Source organism: Pimephales promelas, chromosome 25, assembly GCF_988280905.1.
Source record: "Pimephales promelas chromosome 25, fPimPro1.hap1.1, whole genome shotgun sequence".
Taxonomy (NCBI): domain Eukaryota; kingdom Metazoa; phylum Chordata; class Actinopteri; order Cypriniformes; family Leuciscidae; genus Pimephales; species Pimephales promelas.
The window spans coordinates 766,236-790,907 of NC_142793.1; the positions used below are offsets into that span (position 1 = coordinate 766,236).

Here is a 24,672-nt window from a genome sequence, read left to right on the forward strand (position 1 = left end):
CCAGAGCAGGTTCACGTTCCGTCTGCTCAGTCAGAGATTGTTCACGTTCCGTCTGCCCAGTCAGAGATTGTTCACGTTCCGTCTGCCCAGTCAGAGATTGTTCACGTTCTGTCTGCCCAGTCAGAGATTGTTCACGTTCCGTCTGCCCAGTCAGAGATTGTTCACGTTCCATCTGCCCAGTCAGAGATTGTTCACGTTCCGTCTGCCCAGTCAGAGATTGTTCACGTCCCGTCTGCCCAGTCAGAGACTGTTCACGTCCCGTCTGCCCAGTCAGAGACTGTTCACGTTCCGTCTGCTCAGTCAGAGATTGTTCACGTTCCGTCTGCCCAGTCAGAGATTGTTCACGTTCTGTCTGCCCAGTCAGAGATTGTTCACGTTCCGTCTGCCCAGTCAGAGATTGTTCACGTTCCATCTGCCCAGTCAGAGATTGTTCACGTTCCGTCTGCCCAGTCAGAGATTGTTCACGTCCCGTCTGCCCAGTCAGAGACTGTTCACGTCCCGTCTGCCCAGTCAGAGACTGTTCACGTTCCGTCTGCCCAGTCAGAGATTGTTCACGTTCCGTCTGCCCAGTCAGAGATTGTTCACGTCCCGTCTGCCCAGTCAGAGATTGTTCACGTTCCGTCTGCCCAGTCAGAGATTGTTCACGTCCCGTCTGCCCAGTCAGAGACTGTTCACGTCCCGTCTGCCCAGTCAGAGATTGTTCACGTTCCATCTGCCCAGTCAGAGATTGTTCACGTTCCGTCTGCCCAGTCAGAGATTGTTCACGTCCCGTCTGCCCAGTCAGAGACTGTTCACGTTCCGTCTGCCCAGTCAGAGATTGTTCACGTTCCATCTGCCCAGTCAGAGATTGTTCACGTTCCGTCTGCCCAGTCAGAGATTGTTCACGTTCCATCTGCCCAGTCAGAGATTGTTCACGTTCCGTCTGCCCAGTCAGAGACTGTTCACGTTCCGTCTGCCCAGTCAGAGATTGTTCACGTTCCATCTGCCCAGTCAGAGATTGTTCACGTTCCGTCTGCCCAGTCAGAGATTGTTCACGTTCCATCTGCCCAGTCAGAGATTGTTCACGTCCCGTCTGCCCAGTCAGAGACTGTTCACGTTCCGTCTGCCCAGTCAGAGATTGTTCACGTCCCGTCTGCCCAGTCAGAGACTGTTCACGTCCCGTCTGCCCAGTCAGAGACTGTTCACGTCCCGTCTGCCCAGTCAGAGACTGTTCACGTTCCGTCTGCCCAGTCAGAGACTGTTCACGTTCCATCTGCCCAGTCAGAGATTGTTCACGTTCCATCTGCCCAGTCAGAGATTGTTCACGTTCCATCTGCCCAGTCAGAGACTGTTCACGTTCCATCTGCCCAGTCAGAGATTGTTCACGTTCCATCTGCCCAGTCAGAGACTGTTCACGTTCCATCTGCCCAGTCAGAGACTGTTCACGTTCCGTCTGCCCAGTCAGAGATTGTTCACGTTCCGTCTGCCCAGTTAGAGACTGTTCACGTTCCGTCTGCCCAGTCAGAGATTGTTCACGTTCCGTCTGCCCAGTCAGAGATTGTTCACGTTCCGTCTGCCCAGTCAGAGACTGTTCACGTTCCGTCTGCCCAGTCAGAGATTGTTCACGTTCCATCTGCCCAGTCAGAGATTGTTCACGTTCCGTCTGCCCAGTCAGAGACTGTTCACGTCCCGTCTGCCCAGTCAGAGACTGTTCACGTTCCGTCTGCCCAGTCAGAGATTGTTCACGTTCCATCTGCCCAGTCAGAGATTGTTCACGTTCCGTCTGCCCAGTCAGAGACTGTTCACGTCCCGTCTGCCCAGTCAGAGATTGTTCACGTTCCGTCTGCCCAGTCAGAGATTGTTCACGTTCCGTCTGCCCAGTCAGAGACTGTTCACGTTCCGTCTGCCCAGTCAGAGATTGTTCACGTTCCATCTGCCCAGTCAGAGATTGTTCACGTTCCATCTGCCCAGTCAGAGACTGTTCACGTTCCGTCTGCCCAGTCAGAGATTGTTCACGTTCCGTCTGCCCAGTCAGAGATTGTTCACGTTCCGTCTGCCCAGTTAGAGACTGTTCACGTTCCGTCTGCCCAGTCAGAGATTGTTCACGTTCCGTCTGCCCAGTCAGAGATTGTTCACGTTCCGTCTGCCCAGTCAGAGATTGTTCACGTTCCGTCTGCCCAGTCAGAGATTGTTCACGTTCCATCTGCCCAGTCAGAGATTGTTCACGTTCCGTCTGCCCAGTCAGAGACTGTTCACGTCCCGTCTGCCCAGTCAGAGACTGTTCACGTTCCGTCTGCCCAGTCAGAGATTGTTCACGTTCCATCTGCCCAGTCAGAGATTGTTCACGTTCCGTCTGCCCAGTCAGAGACTGTTCACGTCCCGTCTGCCCAGTCAGAGATTGTTCACGTTCCGTCTGCCCAGTCAGAGATTGTTCACGTTCCGTCTGCCCAGTCAGAGACTGTTCACGTTCCGTCTGCCCAGTCAGAGATTGTTCACGTTCCGTCTGCCCAGTCAGAGATTGTTCACGTTCCATCTGCCCAGTCAGAGATTGTTCACGTTCCATCTGCCCAGTCAGAGACTGTTCACGTTCCGTCTGCCCAGTCAGAGATTGTTCACGTTCCGTCTGCCCAGTCAGAGATTGTTCACGTTCCGTCTGCCCAGTTAGAGACTGTTCACGTTCCGTCTGCCCAGTCAGAGATTGTTCACGTTCCGTCTGCCCAGTCAGAGATTGTTCACGTTCCATCTGCCCAGTCAGAGACTGTTCACGTTCCATCTGCCCAGTCAGAGACTGTTCACGTTCCGTCTGCCCAGTCAGAGATTGTTCACGTTCCGTCTGCCCAGTTAGAGACTGTTCACGTTCCGTCTGCCCAGTCAGAGATTGTTCACGTTCCGTCTGCCCAGTCAGAGATTGTTCACGTTCCGTCTGCCCAGTCAGAGATTGTTCACGTTCCGTCTGCCCAGTCAGAGATTGTTCACGTTCCATCTGCCCAGTCAGAGATTGTTCACGTTCCGTCTGCCCAGTCAGAGACTGTTCACGTCCCGTCTGCCCAGTCAGAGACTGTTCACGTTCCGTCTGCCCAGTCAGAGATTGTTCACGTTCCATCTGCCCAGTCAGAGATTGTTCACGTTCCGTCTGCCCAGTCAGAGACTGTTCACGTCCCGTCTGCCCAGTCAGAGATTGTTCACGTTCCGTCTGCCCAGTCAGAGATTGTTCACGTTCCGTCTGCCCAGTCAGAGACTGTTCACGTTCCGTCTGCCCAGTCAGAGATTGTTCACGTTCCATCTGCCCAGTCAGAGATTGTTCACGTTCCATCTGCCCAGTCAGAGACTGTTCACGTTCCGTCTGCCCAGTCAGAGATTGTTCACGTTCCGTCTGCCCAGTCAGAGATTGTTCACGTTCCGTCTGCCCAGTTAGAGACTGTTCACGTTCCGTCTGCCCAGTCAGAGATTGTTCACGTTCCGTCTGCCCAGTCAGAGATTGTTCACGTTCCATCTGCCCAGTCAGAGACTGTTCACGTTCCATCTGCCCAGTCAGAGACTGTTCACGTTCCGTCTGCCCAGTCAGAGATTGTTCACGTTCCGTCTGCCCAGTTAGAGACTGTTCACGTTCCGTCTGCCCAGTCAGAGATTGTTCACGTTCCGTCTGCCCAGTCAGAGATTGTTCACGTTCCGTCTGCCCAGTCAGAGACTGTTCACGTTCCGTCTGCCCAGTCAGAGATTGTTCACGTTCCATCTGCCCAGTCAGAGATTGTTCACGTTCCGTCTGCCCAGTCAGAGACTGTTCACGTCCCGTCTGCCCAGTCAGAGACTGTTCACGTTCCGTCTGCCCAGTCAGAGATTGTTCACGTTCCATCTGCCCAGTCAGAGATTGTTCACGTTCCGTCTGCCCAGTCAGAGACTGTTCACGTCCCGTCTGCCCAGTCAGAGATTGTTCACGTTCCGTCTGCCCAGTCAGAGATTGTTCACGTTCCGTCTGCCCAGTCAGAGACTGTTCACGTTCCGTCTGCCCAGTCAGAGATTGTTCACGTTCCATCTGCCCAGTCAGAGATTGTTCACGTTCCATCTGCCCAGTCAGAGACTGTTCACGTTCCATCTGCCCTGTCAGAGATTGTTCACGTTCCATCTGCCCAGTCAGAGACTGTTCACGTTCCATCTGCCCAGTCAGAGGCTGTTCACGTTCCGTCTGCCCAGTCAGAGACTGTTCACGTCCCATCTGCCCAGTCAGAGACTGTTCACGTTCCGTCTGCCCAGTCAGAGATTGTTCACGTTCCGTCTGCCCAGTCAGAGATTGTTCACGTTCCGTCTGCCCAGTCAGAGATTGTTCACGTTCCGTCTGCCCAGTCAGAGATTGTTCACGTTCCGTCTGCCCAGTCAGAGACTGTTCACGTTCCGTCTGCCCAGTCAGAGATTGTTCACGTTCCATCTGCCCAGTCAGAGATTGTTCACGTTCCGTCTGCCCAGTCAGAGACTGTTCACGTCCCGTCTGCCCAGTCAGAGACTGTTCACGTTCCATCTGCCCAGTCAGAGACTGTTCACGTTCCGTTTACCCAGTCAGAGATTGTTCACGTTCCATCTGCCCAGTCAGAGACTGTTCACGTTCCGTCTGCCCAGTCAGAGACTGTTCACGTTCCGTCTACCCAGTCAGAGATTGTTCACGTTCCGTCTACCCAGTCAGAGACAGTTCACGTCCCATCTGCCCTGTCAGAGATTGTTCACGTTCCGTCTGCCCAGTCAGAGACTGTTCACGTTCCGTCTGCCCAGTCAGAGACTGTTCACGTCCCATCTGCCCAGTCAGAGATTGTTCACGTCCCATCTGCCCTGTCAGAGATTGTTCACGTTCCGTCTGCCCAGTCAGAGACTGTTCACGTTCCGTCTGCCCAGTCAGAGACTGTTCACGTTCCGTCTGCCCAGTCAGAGATTGTTCACGTTCCATCTGCCCAGTCAGAGACTGTTCACGTTCCGTCTGCCCAGTCAGAGATTGTTCACGTTCCGTCTGCCCAGTCAGAGATTGTTCACGTTCCGTCTACCCAGTCAGAGACTGTTCACGTCCCGTCTGCCCTGTCAGAGATTGTTCACGTTCCGTCTGCCCAGTCAGAGACTGTTCACGTTCCGTCTGCCCAGTCAGAGACTGTTCACGTTCCATCTGCCCAGTCAAAGATTGTTCACGTTCCATCTGCCCAGTCAGAGACTGTTCACGTTCCGTCTGCCCAGTCAGAGATTGTTCACGTTCCGTCTGCCCAGTCAGAGACTGTTCACGTTCCATCTGCCCAGTCAGAGACTGTTCACGTTCCGTCTGCCCAGTCAGAGATTGTTCACGTTCCGTCTGCCCAGTCAGAGATTGTTCACGTTCCGTCTGCCCAGTCAGAGATTGTTCACGTTCCGTCTGCCCAGTCAGAGACTGTTCACGTTCCGTCTGCCCAGTCAGAGATTGTTCACGTTCCATCTGCCCAGTCAGAGACTGTTCACGTTCCATCTGCCCAGTCAGAGACTGTTCACGTTCCGTTTACCCAGTCAGAGATTGTTCACGTCCCATCTGCCCTGTCAGAGATTGTTCACGTTCCGTCTGCCCAGTCAGAGACTGTTCACGTTCCGTCTGCCCAGTCAGAGACTGTTCACGTTCCGTCTGCCCAGTCAGAGATTGTTCACGTTCCATCTGCCCAGTCAGAGACTGTTCACGTTCCGTCTGCCCAGTCAGAGATTGTTCACGTTCCGTCTGCCCAGTCAGAGATTGTTCACGTTCCGTCTACCCAGTCAGAGACTGTTCACGTCCCGTCTGCCCTGTCAGAGATTGTTCACGTTCCGTCTGCCCAGTCAGAGACTGTTCACGTTCCGTCTGCCCAGTCAGAGACTGTTCACGTTCCATCTGCCCAGTCAAAGATTGTTCACGTTCCATCTGCCCAGTCAGAGACTGTTCACGTTCCGTCTGCCCAGTCAGAGATTGTTCACGTTCCGTCTGCCCAGTCAGAGACTGTTCACGTTCCATCTGCCCAGTCAGAGACTGTTCACGTTCCGTCTGCCCAGTCAGAGATTGTTCACGTTCCGTCTGCCCAGTCAGAGATTGTTCACGTTCCGTCTGCCCAGTTAGAGACTGTTCACGTTCCGTCTGCCCAGTCAGAGATTGTTCACGTTCCGTCTGCCCAGTCAGAGATTGTTCACGTTCCGTCTGCCCAGTCAGAGACTGTTCACGTTCCGTCTGCCCAGTCAGAGATTGTTCACGTTCCATCTGCCCAGTCAGAGACTGTTCACGTTCCATCTGCCCAGTCAGAGACTGTTCACGTTCCGTTTACCCAGTCAGAGACAGTTCACGTCCCATCTGCCCAGTCAGAGACTGTTCACGTTCCGTCTGCCCAGTCAGAGACTGTTCACGTTCCGTCTGCCCAGTCAGAGATTGTTCACGTTCCGTCTACCCAGTCAGAGATTGTTCACGTTCCGTCTACCCAGTCAGAGACTGTTCACGTTCCATCTGCCCAGTCAGAGACTGTTCACGTTCCGTTTACCCAGTCAGAGATTGTTCACGTTCCATCTGCCCAGTCAGAGATTGTTCACGTTCCGTCTACCCAGTCAGAGACTGTTCACGTTCCGTCTGCCCAGTCAGAGATTGTTCACGTTCCGTCTACCCAGTCAGAGATTGTTCACGTTCCGTCTGCCCAGTCAGAGACTGTTCACGTCCCATCTGCCCTGTCAGAGATTGTTCACGTTCCGTCTGCCCAGTCAGAGACTGTTCACGTTCCATCTGCCCAGTCAGAGATTGTTCACGTTCCGTCTGCCCAGTCAGAGACTGTTCACGTTCCATCTGCCCTGTCAGAGATTGTTCACGTTCCATCTGCCCAGTCAGAGACTGTTCACGTTCCATCTGCCCTGTCAGAGATTGTTCACGTTCCATCTGCCCAGTCAGAGATTGTTCACGTTCCGTCTGCCCAGTCAGAGATTGTTCACGTTCCGTCTGCCCAGTCAGAGATTGTTCACGTTCCGTCTGCCCAGTCAGAGACTGTTCACGTTCCATCTGCCTTGTCAGAGACTGTTCACATTCCATCTGCCCAGTCAGAGATTGTTCACGTTCCGTCTGCCCAGTCAGAGACTGTTCACGTTCCATCTGCCTTGTCAGAGACTGTTCACGTTCCATCTGCCCAGTCAGAGATTGTTCACGTTCCGTCTGCCCAGTCAGAGACTGTTCACGTCCCGTCTGCCCAGTCAGAGACTGTTCACGTTCCGTCTGCCCAGTCAGAGATTGTTCACGTTCCGTCTGCCCAGTCAGAGACTGTTCACGTTCCGTCTGCCCAGTCAGAGATTGTTCACGTTCCGTCTGCCCAGTCAGAGACTGTTCACGTTCCGTCTGCCCAGTCAGAGATTGTTCACGTTCCGTCTGCCCAGTCAGAGACTGTTCACGTCCCGTCTGCCCAGTCAGAGACTGTTCACGTTCCATCTGCCCAGTCAGAGACTGTTCACGTTCCGTTTACCCAGTCAGAGATTGTTCACGTTCCATCTGCCCAGTCAGAGACTGTTCACGTCCCGTCTGCCCAGTCAGAGACTGTTTATGACCCATCTGCCCAGTCAGAGACTGTTCACGTTCCATCTGCCCAGTCAGAGACTGTTCACGTCCCATCTGCCCAGTCAGAGACTGTTCACGTTCCATCTGCCCAGTCAGAGATTGTTCACGTTCCGTTTACCCAGTCAGAGACTATTCACGTTCCATCTGCCCAGTCAGAGATTGTTCACGTTCCATCTGCCCAGTCAGAGACTGTTCACGTTCCATCTGCCCAGTCAGAGATTGTTCACGTTCCGTTTACCCAGTCAGAGACTATTCACGTTCCATCTGCCCAGTCAGAGACTGTTCACGTTCCATCTGCCCAGTCAGAGAATGGTCACGTTCCGTCTGCCCAGTCAGAGGCTGTTCATGTTCCGTCTGCCCAGTCAGAGACTGTTCACGTTCCATCTGCCCAGTCAGCGATTGTTCACGTTCCGTCTGCCCAGTCAGAGACTGTTCACGTTCCATCTGCCCAGTCAGAGACTGTTCACGTTCCGTCTGCCCAGTCAGAGACTGTTCACGTTCCGTCTGCCCAGTCAGAGACTGTTCACGTTCCGTCTGCCCAGTCAGAGGCTGTTCATGTTCTGTCTGCCCAGTCAGGGATTGTTCACGTTCCATCTACTTTCATGGACCTGGACTATCTGGAGCGTCTGGCTCGGATCCTGGAAATCCCATGTATGCTGTTCCAGGGCCAGAGGCAGAGCTAGTGCCTGTTCCAGAGCTGGAGCCAATGTTTGTTCCTGTGTTTGTGTCTGTTCTTGTGGCTGTTACAGTTCTTGTGTCTGTTCCTGAGCCGGTGTCTGTTCCTGAGCTGGTGTCTGGTCCTGACAAAAACAGGTCACATTTTTTTTCCCACAATGATATCGTTTGTTAGGGCCGTTTTGTTTGTGATTGAGTGCACATTTAGATGGCCAATGTTAAAGTTCTGACATGATGACTTGCAAAGTTAATTCCCCTGATCTTTAGCTGGTATCGTTGGCAAATAGTTGGGATTTGAGCATCATGTCCAAAGATAAGAGTCGGTTTTCTTTTGAAGCGATGAACATAGTGTGGACGCTGAATAATTCCAAGCGAGCAGCAGTGTTTATACAGCCTCGGGTCTAGGGGGGCATGGCAGCGATAAAGTTTGAGAGCAGCAGAGGTGTAAACTGGCTCCATTTCCAAGTTACAAAAAACACACAAGCACAGCATAAGGCGAGCTGTGAGGACATTAATCCAGCTGCCAGCAGGAAACATGACATCGACACTGTAAAGTTACCACAAGTGACACAGCAACACCATGCTAATACTACATGTTAGCCAACAAGGCTCACAATACAACCCAGTCCGCAATGTAATCAGCGCAGTTTAGTACGCCAACTACTGAACAGATTGAGAACAACAACGAGGCAAGCGGCTAGTAACACACTCACCTCTCTAGCGGTCACTGTGAGGGGAGATAGGAAGAGAGCTCATGCAGGGGAAGAGCAGGCATGCCAGGCAGTGACAGCGACAGTGCAGGAAGGATTCGGCCGACACCAGAAGGAGATGTAGTAATCCACAGCCACCTACATAGAAGGTACAGTAGGGTAATGTGAAGATCAGCAAACAGCAACAGACAGAGCAGTGTGAGTTGGATGAGTGCCAGTGAAGAGTTGAAAAGTCATCACTATCCGTGTGATATGCAAAGTAACAGGGAAATGACAATAATACAGGCCAGGCAAATGACAGTTCAGCAAGTTCAGTTCAGCAGTTCAGCAAGTAAAGATGTGACGCGAAAACAAACAAACAACAAAAAGTTCAAGCGAAAAGCTGCAGCAAAGTACACACAGCGTACTCTCACCGGAAACCGGAAGTCCCCCCCAACTCCCACCCCCACAAGTTAATAGTACGTCTTCTTACGGTCCGCCAATATGTAACACTCAGTGTAGTATACTGTTGAGGCTACACACAAATAGGGAAACAATCGTTCATTAAAAATAGAAAATTGATGAATAAATGAAGGGATTTAAAAAAAAAATAGTAACTTAAGTTTGAACACTAAAGTTTATAACAAAACTTCACCCTAATTACAATGTCCATAAACATGTGGATGTGTAAATGTACCTAAGTCCCGTCTGCTAAATGCCTGAATCTCAGCAGTGTTGTTTATGTTTGGGACACTGAATGACTGTAAGGCTTATTATGAATGTGATTTGATGCTTATGACTGATCATGCCCAAACGTGCCAAGTCAGAGAGAGTTGCTTTCAGTCGGTGTTCACAGTTAGTGTGCTGTGACGTGGGTGTCACAAACACTGGTGATTATCTGGAAAGTTTTTTTTTTTTTTAAGCATTATACCTCACTTTCAACCCAGGAAGTCCCTAAGGGACATTTAAGGAACACCCAGGTTCAGTCATGTGACAATGTGTGCATTTTTGTTGCCATGGTAACATTTCCAAAATGGTGGCCTGTCTTGTGTCACATGTTGCAGTGTCAGCAATTTTTAAAAACACTTGTTTTTGTTATTAAAGGTATGTTTCAACCCATGCAACAGTAGACTACACTTGACCTGAGACGGGACTCTCTGTTGGCAAGGGCATGGTTAGCTGGTCATCAAGGGCACCACAACTTCCAACAGGAAAATTCAACTGCAGTAGCCACTGTTCAACCTAAAGAGGGCAGCTCTCAGATGTTTTTACACCATATATTGTAGAATTAAAACACTTTATACCCAAATGTCCAAAAAATTACTTGAATCAATGAACAGCAAGGGTGGCCACAGCTGTTCTCACTCACTCATCTATGTAGCATGTGCGCTGTCACGGAAGCGTCCTCAGCCTCCTCTTGTAAAGACCATCGACTCTACCTGCGCGACTCCACCGAGCAAGGACACCCTTTCCTTTCCCACCTTTTTCTTATTTTACTTAATCAACATGTACTTTCAATACATTCCTGTTGTCTCTCAACAGCGATCTCTCATCATGCACAGAAGGCAGTGCAATACTGCTAATCTGCGCCCTATTCTCTCATCCTCACACTCACCTCTCACTCTTTCCATGGGTCTGTGGAATTGCAGACTGATCTCATGAAGTAGCGTGTGTATGACACGCCAATTCGTATTTCCATTTTTGGTGTGCCATCAAGACGCATAATCGCTTTTCAGCTTGTTTTTGAATGCCGTTGACTTAACGTTATTACTGTATATATAAATATATGACTTACCTCAACCCCGTCCCTAAACCTACCCGTCACTGGGGTTAATGGCATTTATGACTGTTCCCTTACCATCCTAGGAAAGAAAAAAAGATCGCTCCCCAGATGTAGATCTACATTTTGCTTCGTTTCGTGCGGACATTTGACGGCGTGTACAGACACGTGGAATCACTCAGACGTTAATGGCGTAGACATACACGCGGATGGCTCAAAATGCGTAGAGATAACACGCCTCTTGACTCAAAAGTGGCGTGTATGTTTACGCAAAAGTCATGATGTCATGTTGGGAATTGTCAATCAGCAGTCAATAAAGCTGACTTCATTCCAGCCTTTGCATCTCATTCTACTCTTAATATCTTGGGCTTGACTGAGACCTGGATCTGTCCAGAAGACCCCTGGTGCTCTCTCTAACAACTTCTCTTTCTCTCACACCCCTCGCCAGTCGGGGAGGGGTGGGGGCACTGGTCTTCTCATTTCTAACAATTGGAAATACTCAACGCTCTCTTCTCTATGCAATAACAACTCATTTGAATATCATGCTATTACACTTACAACATTACTATTACTACAAATACAACTATTACACTTTCAGCTTTGTAGAGGAGCTGCTGTCCTCTTTCCCTGAGGATGGCATCCCACTCGTAGTCTTTGGCGACTTCAACATTCATCTAGAGAAGCCGTATGCGACAGACTTCATCTCTCTCCTAGCCTCATTCGATCTCAAACGGCTCATCACCACAGGTACTCACAAGTCAGGCAACCAACTGGACCTGGTCTACACACGCAACTGCATCACAGACAATATCCTAGTAAAACCTCTCAATGTCTCAGACCCTTTCCTCATTACCTTCAATCTACAACTTACCCCCCATGCACCACCAACTCCCTTACCAGTTACTTTCAGACGAAACCTGTGCACACTTTCTCCGTCCCATCTTTCCTCTGCTGTCATCCTCTCTTCCCTCACCCTCACATTTCTCATCTCTGGATGTGAATAATGCAACGGATACTTTATGCTCCATTCTAACCTCATCTTTAGACAACATCTGCCCGCTCTCCTCAAGGCCAGCACGCGTTACTACCTCCAACCCCTGGTTATCTGAGGTTCTTCGTGAACACCGGACTGAACTAAGGGGAGCGGAGAGGAAATGGCAAAAATCAAGTCACATCTGGCCTCAGTAGGTATCAATCTATGCTCTCTGCCTTTTCCACTGAAGTTCATGCTGCGAAATCGTCATACTTCCACAACAAGATCAACAACGCCTCTAACACACGTTCACTGTTCAAGACATTCAACTCTCTCCTCTGTCCACCTCCACCACCACCTACATCCTCACTAACTGCTGATGATTTTGCTTACTTCTTCACCAACAAAACTACAAATATCAGCAGTCAGTTCTCAGCCCCACACACACAGGAACCCAGACTATCCTCTCCCACAGCCAACAACCTTCTCTCCTCCTTCTCTCCACTAACCGAGGAAGAAGTGTCTCCAGTCATCCTACCACCTGCCCTCTAGATCCCATCCCCTCACACCTCCTCCAAGCAATCTCTCCTACACTTTTACCGGCTCTCACACACATTATCAACTCTTCCCTACAAACTGGCATTTTCCCTACAGCATTTAATCAGGCTCGGGTAACTCCACTGCTTAAAAAATCAACACTGAACACATCTCTCTTAGAGAATTACAGACCTGTCTGTCTCTTTCCTACCATTCATTGGGAAAACACTTAAACGAGTTGCTTTCAACCAAGTATCATCTTTCCTGTCTCTGAACAACCAGCTGGATGTCAACCAATCAGGCTTCAAGAAAGGCCATTCAACCGAGACCGCATTACTATCGGTCACAGAAGCCCTGCGGATCTCTAAAGCTGCTTCCAAATCATCAGTTCTCGTTCTCCTGGACCTGTCTGCTGCCTTCGACACTGTGAACCATCAGATCCTTCTGTTCACCCTCTCATCACTGGGCATCACTGGAACTTCCCTCCACTGGTTTGAGTCCTTGAGTCCTAGCAAAGAAAATAAAATGCAAAAGCTTACTTCTGAAGTTTTTGTTATTTATCTTCCTAGAAAAGGTATAATTTGGAAAATGTTGTGGAAGAGAAAATAAACAGAAAAAAACTGTTATTTAGCAAGAAAACTGTCAACATTTTTTTTTTTCCAAATGAGAAATAAAAGCCCAATGTGACATATATGTAACATACAGATCTTTGACAAGGAGGGGTTGTATTTAAAAAACAATGGCAGAAACATGTTTAAGTGGTCCATTTAGTCTGTTGTAAATGGCCCATAATTGTCCTATAAGGGTAAATTGGTCCGGGTTCTAATGGGCTAAAATATGCAGCAATCGTTGCAAACCGTCTGTATTCAGTTCAGTCTTGTAATGTTTCGGCTATTCGTGAAGTGTGTACCCGGCTTTAACTCCTGTGTCTGTAACAACCTTGATGGTGAGAATCCCCCGATATACAACATGAGGCGGATGTATAATCCACAAACAGATCGGCGCAATAGTCCACGCAGTGTCCCGGGTTAGCGCTAGCACTAAACAATCAACAGTCGGCTTCATAAATAGGCAAAATGTCCTGAAGTCCTGTACTCTGTCAACTGAGATCCTGTGTTAGGAATCAATATTAGGGAAAAAGTGGAATCAGTGCATCCTTAAAGGATTAGTTCACTTTTGAAAAAACTTTTGCTGATAATTTACTCACCCCCATGTCATCCAAGATGTCCATGTCTTTCTTTCCTCAGTCGAAAAGAAATTTAGGTTTTTGATGAAAACATTCCAGGATTTTTCTCCATATAATGGACTTCAAAGGGAACCGGATGGTTCAGGTCCAAAAGACAGTTAATAACAGTTTCAGATGCAGCTTCAAATGTCTTTAAACGACACCAGACGATGAATAAGGGTCTTATCATGCGAAACGATCGGTTATTTCAAAGCTTATTCCAAAAATATAACTTTTCTATGGACAAATGCTAGCCTTGCTCTATTCTGTGAGGCGCGTTTGCAACGTCACGTATTACGTAATTACGTTCAAAAGGTCACGGGCGACGTAGCCGAAAGTACAGAGTCAGTGTTTACAAGTTGAACGCATAGGTTGAACGTGCAAACTAACTCAAACGCCGTTTACAAAAAAAGGAATTAAAAGGAAAAACAACGATGTCGGGCGATTTTGATTCTGTACTTCCGGCTACGTCGCCCGTGACCTTTCTTCTCATTCGTTTGATATGTGTAGCTCATTTTTTGGATGTTTTTACCTCAATTATCCCATATGGCACCTTTAAAACTAATTAGTTCAAATATCTTTTTTTGTGCATGTATTAAAGCAGGAAGGCCACTGGTGTTCACTCAAACCCAATCTGTGCCTTTAAGCCCAGTGAAAAACAACACAACAGGAGCTATCACAGTTAATGCATGTTTTTCATTAAATACGTTTAATACACTAAATTTATCAGCAAAGGCTGTGTGTGTTGTGCTGATTTGCTTTAATCTGTTAGATTATTCAAAATATTTGATTCCAAATTAAATAAACTTGTAATGTGGAATCAATTAAAGTATATAAAGTGTGTGTGTGTGTGTGTGTGTTGTGGTGAGGTGGAATGTATGCTCAGCCATTGTATTTCCTGTAGGTAATGGAGATCTCTGAGGTTCTGAAGGTCTTCCAGAAATCTCTGCATGTCTTCAACTGGACTGAACTTCAAACATGCGTAGCTGAGACCAGTTGTCAACACATTCAACTCCATAGACCAATATTTAATGGCCCTCGTTCCAGCAAAGATGGCGTGCGTGTCATGATGTCCCAGGCCGAGGCGTGTGAGATCCCTGTACTGTCACCCGCCTCACTCTGTTGAATAGAAGGAAACGCCGGTCATGACTTTTCCTTCCCCTAAATGAGTTTCCTCCGGAGCGCTCGAACCCTCAGTTGGTCAGAGAGACTCTCAGCCAGGAACATGGGGACGCTCTTTCTCCTCTTATTCACACTGGAGCGTTTTTCTGCTTTGAGTGAGTATTAATATATCAATCTGTACTCTTCTGGCTCGTTGAATTGTTGGTTTTAGGGAAACCTGCTTCGAACTGTTGAAACTGTAGCAGGTTAGCTGAACTGATCATTACATTAAAAGTATATACATTCATAACTACTAATTATGTCATTACATTCATTATCATTATAATAGACATTATAGTTGTTAGCAAATTTTATTATTTTTTAAATTTTCAGAATCAGTGTTCATAAGATAATGAGTAGTTTAATTAACTTCTATACTGTTTTTATTAATGGTGCTGCTATTATATCAACATATGATACTGTAGACATCAATATATGATGAATTGTTACTTTAAACTTTAATCTTGCAAATCTCAACACAATAAATCTCTCAGTTTTCAAAATAAACCTTCAGCTGTTCATAATCAGAGAATTCTGCTTAACAATCACTGATCTTAAAATTATCTATCAGAATACTACATTTCTCATTAACCTTCGTCTATCAGTGATTGTAAAGCAGGATTATCTGATGTGAAGCGCTAAAACTAGTCGTGATTTCTCTGTTGTGAAGCGCTAACACTAGTCGTGATTTCTCTGATGTGAAGCGCTAACACTAGTCCTGTTTTCTCTGTTGTGAAGCGCTAACACTAGTCGTGATTTCTCTGATGTGAAGCGCTAACACTAGTCCTGTTTTCTCTGTTGTGAAGCGCTAACACTAGTCCTGATTTCTCTGATGTGAAGCGCTAACACTAGTCGTGATTTCTCTGATGTGAAGCGCTAACACTAGTCGTGATTTCTCTGTTGTGAAGCGCTAACACTAGTTGTGATTTCTCTGATGTGAAGCGCTAACACTAGTCGTGATTTCTCTGATGTGAAGCGCTAACACTAGTCGTGATTTCTCTGTTGTGATACGCTAAAACTAGTCGTGATTTCTCTGTTGTGATACGCTAAAACTAGTCGTGATTTCTCTGATGTGAAACGCTAACACTAGTCGTGATTTCTCTGATGTGAAGCGCTAACACTAGTCGGGATTTCTCTGATGTGAAGCGCTAACACTAGTCGTGATTTCTCTGATGTGATGCGCTAACACTAGTCGTGATTCCTCTGATGTGAAGCGCTAACACTAGTCGTGATTTCTCTGATGTGATGCGCTAACACTAGTCGTGATTTCTCTGATGTGATGCGCTAACACTAGTCGTGATTTCTCTGATGTGAAGCGCTAACACTAGTCGTGATTTCTCTGATGTGAAGCGCTAACACTAGTCGTGATTCCTCTGATGTGAAGCGCTAACACTAGTCCTGATTTCTCTGATGTGAAGCGCTAACACTAGTCGTGATTTCTCTGTTGTGAAGCGCTAACACTAGTCGTGATTTCTCTGTTGTGATGCGCTAACACTAGTCGTGATTTCTCTGATGTGAAGCGCTAACACTAGTCGTGATTTCTCTGATGTGAAACGCTAACACTAGTCGTGATTTCTCTGATGTGATGCGCTAACACTAGTCGTGATTCCTCTGATGTGAAGCGCTAACACTAGTCGTGATTTCTCTGATGTGATGCGCTAACACTAGTCGTGATTTCTCTGATGTGATGCGCTAACACTAGTCGTGATTTCTCTGATGTGAAGCGCTAACACTAGTCGTGATTTCTCTGATGTGAAGCGCTAACACTAGTCGTGATTCCTCTGATGTGAAGCGCTAACACTAGTCCTGATTTCTCTGATGTGAAGCGCTAACACTAGTCGTGATTTCTCTGTTGTGAAGCGCTAACACTAGTCGTGATTTCTCTGTTGTGATGCGCTAACACTAGTCGTGATTTCTCTGATGTGAAGCGCTAACACTAGTCGTGATTTCTCTGATGTGAAGCGCTAACACTAGTCGTGATTTCTCTGATGTGAAGCGCTAACACCAGTCGTGATTTCTCTGATGTGATGCGCTAACACTAGTCGTGATTTCTCTGATGTGAAGCGCTAACACTAGTCCTGATTTCTCTGTTGTGAAGCTCTAACACTAGTCGTGATTTCTCTTTTGTGAAGCGCTAACACTGGTCGTGATTTCTCTGTTGTGAAGCGCTAACACTGGTCGTGATTTCTCTGATGGGAAGCGCTAACACTAGTCGTGATTTCTCTGTTGTGAAGCGCTAACACTAGTCGTGATTTCTCTGATGGGAAGCGCTAACACTAGTCGTGATTTCTCTGTTGTGAAGCGCTAACACTAGTCGTGATTTCTCTGTTGTGAAGCGCTAACACTAGTCGTGATTTCTCTTTTGTGAAGCGCTAACACTGGTCGTGATTTCTCTGTTGTGAAGCGCTAACACTGGTCGTGATTTCTCTGATGGGAAGCGCTAACACTAGTCGTGATTTCTTTGATGTGAAGCGCTAACACTAGTCGTGATTTCTCTGATGTGAAGCGCTAACACTAGTCGTGATTTCTCTGATGTGAAGCGCTAACACTAGTCGTGATTCCTCTGATGTGAAGCGCTAACACTAGTCCTGATTTCTCTGATGTGAAGCGCTAACACTAGTCGTGATTTCTCTGTTGTGAAGCGCTAACACTAGTCGTGATTTCTCTGTTGTGATGCGCTAACACTAGTCGTGATTTCTCTGATGTGAAGCGCTAACACTAGTCGTGATTTCTCTGATGGGAAGCGCTAACACTAGTCGTGATTTCTCTGTTGTGAAGCGCTAACACTAGTCGTGATTTCTCTGTTGTGAAGCGCTAACACTAGTCGTGATTTCTCTTTTGTGAAGCGCTAACACTGGTCGTGATTTCTCTGTTGTGAAGCGCTAACACTGGTCGTGATTTCTCTGATGTGAAGCGCTAACACTAGTCGTGATTTCTTTGATGTGAAGCGCTAACACTAGTCGTGATTTCTCTGATGTGAAGCGCTAACACTAGTCGTGATTTCTCTGATGTGAAGCGCTAACACTAGTCGTGATTCCTCTGATGTGAAGCGCTAACACTAGTCCTGATTTCTCTGATGTGAAGCGCTAACACTAGTCGTGATTTCTCTGTTGTGAAGCGCTAACACTAGTCGTGATTTCTCTGTTGTGATGCGCTAACACTAGTCGTGATTTCTCTGATGTGAAGCGCTAACACTAGTCGTGATTTCTCTGATGTGAAGCGCTAACACTAGTCGTGATTCCTCTGATGTGAAGCGCTAACACTAGTCGTGATTTCTCTGATGTGAAGCGCTAACACTAGTCGTGATTTCTCTGATGTGAAGCGCTAACACTAGTCGTGATTTCTCTGATGTGAAGCGCTAACACCAGTCGTGATTTCTCTGATGTGATGCGCTAACACTAGTCGTGATTTCTCTGATGTGAAGCGCTAACACTAGTCCTGATTTCTCTGTTGTGAAGCGCTAACACTAGTCGTGATTTCTCTTTTGTGAAGCGCTAACACTGGTCGTGATTTCTCTGTTGTGAAGCGCTAACACTGGTCGTGATTTCTCTGTTGTGAAGCGCTAACACTAGTCGTGATTTCTCTGATGGGAAGCGCTAACACTAGTCGTGATTTCTCTGTTGTGAAGCGCTAACACTAGTCGTGATTTCTCTGATGGGAAGCGCTAACACTAGTCGTGATTTCTCTGTTGTGAAGCGCTAACACTAGTCGTGATTTCTCTGTTGTGAAGCGCTAACACTAGTCGTGATTTCTCTTTTGTGAAGCGCTAACACTGGTCGTGATTTCTCTGTTGTGAAGCGCTAACACTAGTCGTGATTTCTCTGATGGGAAGCGCTAACACTAGTCGTGATTTCTCTGTTGTGAAGCGCTAACACTAGTCGTGATTTCTCTGATGGGAAGCGCTAACACTAGTCGTGATTTCTCTGTTGTGAAGCGCTAACACTAGTCGTGATTTCTCTGTTGTGAAGCGCTAACACTAGTCGTGATTTCTCTTTTGTGAAGCGCTAACACTGGTCGTGATTTCTCTGATGGGAAGCGCTAACACTAGTCGTGATTTCTCTGTTGTGAAGCGCTAACACTAGTCGTGATTTCTCTTTTGTGAAGCGCTAACACTGGTCGTGATTTCTCTGTTGTGATACGCTAAAACTAGTCGTGATTTCTCTGATGTGAAGCGCTAACACTAGTCCTGATTTCTCTGATGTGAAGCGCTAACACTAGTCGTGATTTCTTTGATGTGAAGCGCTAACACCAGTCGTGATTTCTCTGATGTGAAGCGCTAACACTAGTCCTGATTTCTCTGTTGTGAAGCGCTAACACTAGTCGTGATTTCTCTGATGTGAAGCGCTAACACTAGTCGTGATTTCTCTGATGTGAAGCGCTAACACTAGTCGTGATTTCTCTGTTGTGAAGCGCTAACACGTGAATTACTTTCTAAATGAGCAAGGGGATGGGAAACTTATGCTGTGTCGTCCTCGAGACACAGAACATCTAAAAGTAGCGCAGTGAAATGGAAAACTCCTTCTGAATGCTTCTAAATATGCTGAAGATCTATAAACACACACAATAGAGAGATCCTATTGGCTGATGTTCGTGAAATTATTGTGATGAAATCAATAAGACTTTCTCATCTCAGACTTTCTTTACCAAGTTGGACATTTACATAAGTCCATAAGAAATCACCACTTTAGATTATTACAGTCTTAACCAGGATTGGGATAATATTTAGAGATATTAGTAACGCTTTTCAATACGAGTGTATTAATATGCATTAATTCATGCTAGGTGATTTCAGAGATGCTTGCGATAGAAAGCTAGCTTTGAAAGCATAAGATTTAATGCAAGATTTCCATTACATGAGAGTACTGTTAAAACTTCACGCTGATTTGTACTTGGCTTTCGCCAAGATAAGCACAAACTAAGACATATTTACAGTAAACTATGCTTCTCCATCCATTTAAGCTTCCATTTAATCCCCTTCTGTCCGGCGTTAACGGCTGCAGTGTACTTGGCGCGTCAGCACACACGACGGCTGCAACTACAGTGTGGTCTTCCTAGTGGACCAGCACCACAACCATCTGGATTGAGCCGAGTAGGGGACATCTCTAGGGTCTTCAAGTGGGCACCTTCCGTCCTCAGTGTTTCGTCGACTAGCCCACGACACCTCAAGAAGGCTCGACAGTGACTCTGACGTCCCAGAGTCACCACCCTCCGTCCCCCACTCAATTCAGCCCAGCTTACTGACCTCTACATCCCTCCTGCTGCTGAGGTTGCTCCTTCCTCGTAGTTCACATGTGACCTAACCAAAATCTCTCCGCAACTCAACCATACGCGCCAACCTGGCGAGCCCCACTCTCTTCGTTATAGTAGGTTCAGTGGTAACGGTTCCGTATGGCATCCCACCTACTACAAAACACAATATCTGCCCAAACACCACCCCTCATTCACGCAAGATTCACAGGAAAGTAATAACTGTAATTACTATGCAAACTACAAATAAACCAACAGATTATTCGAGTTTACCAGGAATTCCTTGAAACCATAGCGTGGCGGCCTGTACACAGCCAGCTAGAATCTTTCCAATATCTGGTCGGAGGATAGTGGTGGCACTTTCAGGTGGAAAAATAAGCCGTTGATCAAGATCAGCCAGCATCTTCCAGTCCCTAGCAGCTTCCAGTTGTCCTGGGCGAGAATTGTTTTTAACACCTTTTCTTGGTGGTTGCTCGCCTGGGCGGAGGAACATTGTCTTCTGCGTGTAATGTTTTGCAGGTGGGAACTTATTGGTCAAGTTACGCTTGCCTTCCAATGCTAAAGCCAAACATCGCAGTACTTGGTCATGGCGCCAAGTAAACCGACCTCGGCTGAGAGCCACCTTACATCCTGTCAGAATGTGCCTTAATGTGGCAGGTGATGAACACAAAGGACAAGAGGGATCCTCTCCTACCCAGAGGTTTAGGTTCTGCGGTGATGGGAGAACTTCATATTTTGGCCTGATAAGGAAACTGATCCTACTCTCTTCCATTGACCAAAGGTCTTGCCAGCCCATCTTGTGTTGTTCCACACTTTCCCAACTCATCCACTCTCCCTGCTTGGCCTGGGAAATGGCCTTTATACACCCCATCCTCTCCTCCTGCTTTCGCACCTTGTTGACTACCAGTTTCCTCCTTTGAGCTGGGCCTGCCTTGTGCCATTTAGGAGGAGCTAAACTAAGCCCAAACCCCCTCTTCCATGCTATACCTATCCCACGATATCCCCAATTTGAAGGGCAGCCTTTGCCTCTACTCCAGATTTCTTTGCTGACCATTTTCTACCACTTTTTAACACAGGGGCTGCCTCCCTTAAACATTTGTCACGTGACTCTACTAAGGTCATTTCCAGTCTGACCTTGGCGCACTTAAACTCCTCAGTTAAAGCAGAGACTGGGAGCTGCAATATTCTTTTACTATAAAGTCCCACTCTGCTGAGGCAGCGTGGAACTCTGAACCATTTCCTGATGTATGAACTTACAACGCTTCCAGCTTATCCACTGTTGTCAAAGAAACCTCGAACACAGTCAGTGGCCACAGCAACCTCGGCAGTAGACCAAACTGAGAGCACCAGAGTGTAATAAAAAGAAGTGTAATAATGGGAGAAATAATTGGCAACATTTTCATAATAATATCTAGTATTTCATAGGATTATTGATGTTTAATTTCTTTCACTGTTCACTTTTTGTGTCTCCCATAACTTCTAATAAACATGCCTTAAGTCCTAGTGTCTCTACAGTGGACACGTGTGACATCAATGCTCTTTTTTGTAACATAAATTCATATTTTGATTAGAAATATCGAAATAATTTATTATCATATTTCCATAAGAGTGCTGCATTTGAGCACTGAAATAATGTCAGTCTTTTTTAAGACCATGGTGATACCTCAAACATCTGATATCTCTGAAAGCCCTGAAGTCTTTACAGGACGCCCAGAAATTAAGTGTACGGAGTCAGAGTCATTCACTGAAATATAATGTCCACTACAGGGGACATAAGCCTGGGTCCTAGGCACAGTATATATACTGATACACTACTGGTCCAAAGATTTAAATATGTAAGATACATATACATCCTAATGTCCATACTATACTTCCTAATGTCCATACTATACATCCTAATGTCCATTCTGTACATACTAATGTCCATTCTATACACCCTAATGTCCATACTATACACCCTAATGTCCATACTATTCATTCTAATGTCGAAACTATTCATCCTAATGTCCATAATATACATCCTAATGTCCAAACTATATATGCTAATGTCCATACTATACACCCTAATGTCCATACTATCCTAAGGTCCATACTACACATGTTATTATGAGATTAAAATAAATGTGTCCCAAAGCTTGCTGAAAAGAGTATGGTGTAACATTTGGATTTTTGAAGTGTGGATCCGTGCTCACTGTAACAGCTAATATTATCCACAACCCATTGCACTTTGGAGGAGGAAACACAAACACAAATGAAAAGTGTTAAAAAACTACAAGTTTAATCTGATACAAAAAATATTTATTTAATGCTGTCCGTGTTAAATTTCATCTGCAATACTGCAGACTTTTATAAAGATCCTTTTGGGCATTAACTTTTATATGCATTATTTAATGAGGAGAGTCTCTGCATGAAAGACCCGCGACTGCAAATCGGCTTCTGCATTTCTCTCAGATACAGTAGGGAATGAAAATAAAAGAAATGTGGGGAATGTTAACTGTGACTAGATGATTGTTTACTGTGACAGGATGCGACAGAGAGCTATTGTTAAAGACACAATTGTATGACGTGATAATGTGTTCCAAAGCTTGTGTCTACTTTTTCTTCACCAAAAGAGAACATCATTTTAGGAGAACATCGTTTTATATGTAGGCGAATTAAGACGCAGCACCGGTTTGAAATCGCTGGTGTTTCTGACGTCACAAACTACCTTGTAACGAATCAGATCAATGTGTGATCGTCAACCAATGGATCTCTGAGCTGAGTGAGTGGAGGCAGGGCTCATTTACATATTCATAAAACCGCAAATACTAAATGAGGCAAGGGTGTCGGGTTATATTAAAGCTATTTTAAAACATGAAAAAACATTAAAATACATAATTTTGGTGATCAAAGATTTTGACAACAGGGAAACTTTAAGCATGAATTAATGCATATTAGCGCACCAATATTGCAAATTGTAAGCGAGCTACTCAGATGATCAATCGTTTTCTCTCCTGACAGGTGGCTTTCTGATCGCACACACTACTAAAGGCTTGTGTCTGAGCGCGCATGTGAGTGTGGTGGCGCTGAGGATGTGTGATGAGAGCGACCCGTCTCAGCAGTGGATCTGGACCGGCGACAGGAGACTCAACCACACGCTGCTGTCCCGGTGCCTGTGGGCCAATCAGAGCGCCGCCGTCCCGCACCACGCTCGTCTGGTCAAGCTCAGCGTCTGCCACACCGCACCCGCGTGGATGTGCTACGACAGCCCAGGGGTCTTCGGACTGGCAGAGACGCCGCTGTTCCTGAAGAAGCAGGGTGTGCGGGTGGTGGTGCGCTCCAAGCAGAGCTACTCCAACTGGTCTATGATGATGGTGGACTCTGAGGGCCGACGGGTGACCGCGTCTCTCTGCGCCCACACAGGTCAGCTGACTCTCCTGCCATCACAACTTCACTTGTCTATGGAAGCTTGTACCACAGAATTAAAAAAGTAATTGCTATTTCCTCACATTTCTGGCTTCATCTTGCCTTTCTGAGTTCATCTAAACTCGCAATTGCGAGAAATAAAGTCAGAATTGTGGGAAATAAACGTGCAATTCTGAGAGAATTTTTTTTTTATTCTGTGGCTGAAACGTGTCTTTAGAAGTAACATTTAGGCTGATTTGACTTAATAGCCGCTTTTCGACCAAGTAGTTATAGGAACTGTCCACTTCTAAACAGTTCTAAGAACTACTCTCCCCCAAACTCGGTTTTGCTTTTGCTGCTTGCGTTCGCACTGGCCAAGTGGTCATAGGAACTGGTAGGAGGGGTTAGGGAGTGACGCAAGCACGGCGACGGTCTTTATAGCGTCATCACTAGACGTAGCGCGGCCACATCGCCTTGCTTTTGGCTTGCTTTGAGCTTGCTCAGTTGGGGTTATTTAGTGTTTAGCAATGTTGTTGATCTGTGTTGTGCTACTTACATGTTATCACTGTGAAGCTGCTTTGATACAATCTGTATTGTGAAAAGCGCTATATAAATAAATGTGACTTGACTTGACTTGACATACAACAACAACAAACCAGCATGGAGGAGGCCTTAATAACGGAGTACGAACGGCGGCGTTTGCTAAAACACACCGCGTATGGCAGACAGCGTGCTAGAAGTTCCGTGTTGACAGTGGGCGTGACTTATAAGTTGAACCAATCAACGTAGATCTAGGGAAAGGGAACTAAAAAAGTCCTAGGTACTAGGTACTGAAAGAGTTATAGGAACTACGGTCTGAGGAACTAAAAAATCCCCAATTTAGTCCGGTCGGAACACGAGAAAAAAAGGGTTATAGGAACGTTAGGTTCTAGGAACTGCAAAAATCCCTCCCGTCGGATAGCGGCTAATGTGTGTATTTTTTGCTGTCCATATTGTTAAATGCACATTAAGGTTTTAACTCTAGTCATTGGAAACGAACCTCTACCTAAATTTTCGATAAATCTCCACAAATATACCTATACAAATCACTGCCGTTTTCAGCTGATATGACTTTTATTCCTTTTCACACAATTAATAAAGACTCGCATTTTCTTGCACAACTATGTAATGACATGTATGAGATTTTGAGGTTTAAATCTCCTAAGTGTGTATTTCTGCTGTAGTAAACCACTTGTGATGTAAAGTGCTCGAGTTTGAGTCTCTTAAACGCCAGAAAAGATCTCAAAGACTAACCGAAACGGATCAAGTGGCAAGGTTACTTTAGCATAGCATGTGTATTATATCTAACATTTGCACTATCGGTTAGGTTTAGTGTAGGTTGCTATGTTATTTTCAAAAGCTATGGAGCATTACATTTTTAGTACGTCACGTTACATAAAACATCCCAGGTGATAAAACGTTGCTTAAACATGC

The 24,672-nt window shown here is 46.4% G+C and overlaps 1 protein-coding gene across 1 annotated transcript in view; it reads left to right on the plus strand.

Moving 5' to 3' along the window:
- Positions 1 to 14,578: 14,578 nt before the first annotated feature.
- The window catches only part of ptprbl (protein tyrosine phosphatase receptor type B, like), a 48,367-nt gene continuing 38,273 nt past the window's right edge, over positions 14,579 to 24,672 (plus strand). The window contains exons 1-2 of the mRNA XM_039670252.2: positions 14,579 to 14,684; positions 22,816 to 23,217. Coding sequence (XP_039526186.2) covers positions 14,633 to 14,684; positions 22,816 to 23,217 — 454 coding nt within the window. The 5' untranslated portion in view covers positions 14,579 to 14,632. The remainder of the gene's footprint in view (positions 14,685 to 22,815; positions 23,218 to 24,672) is intronic.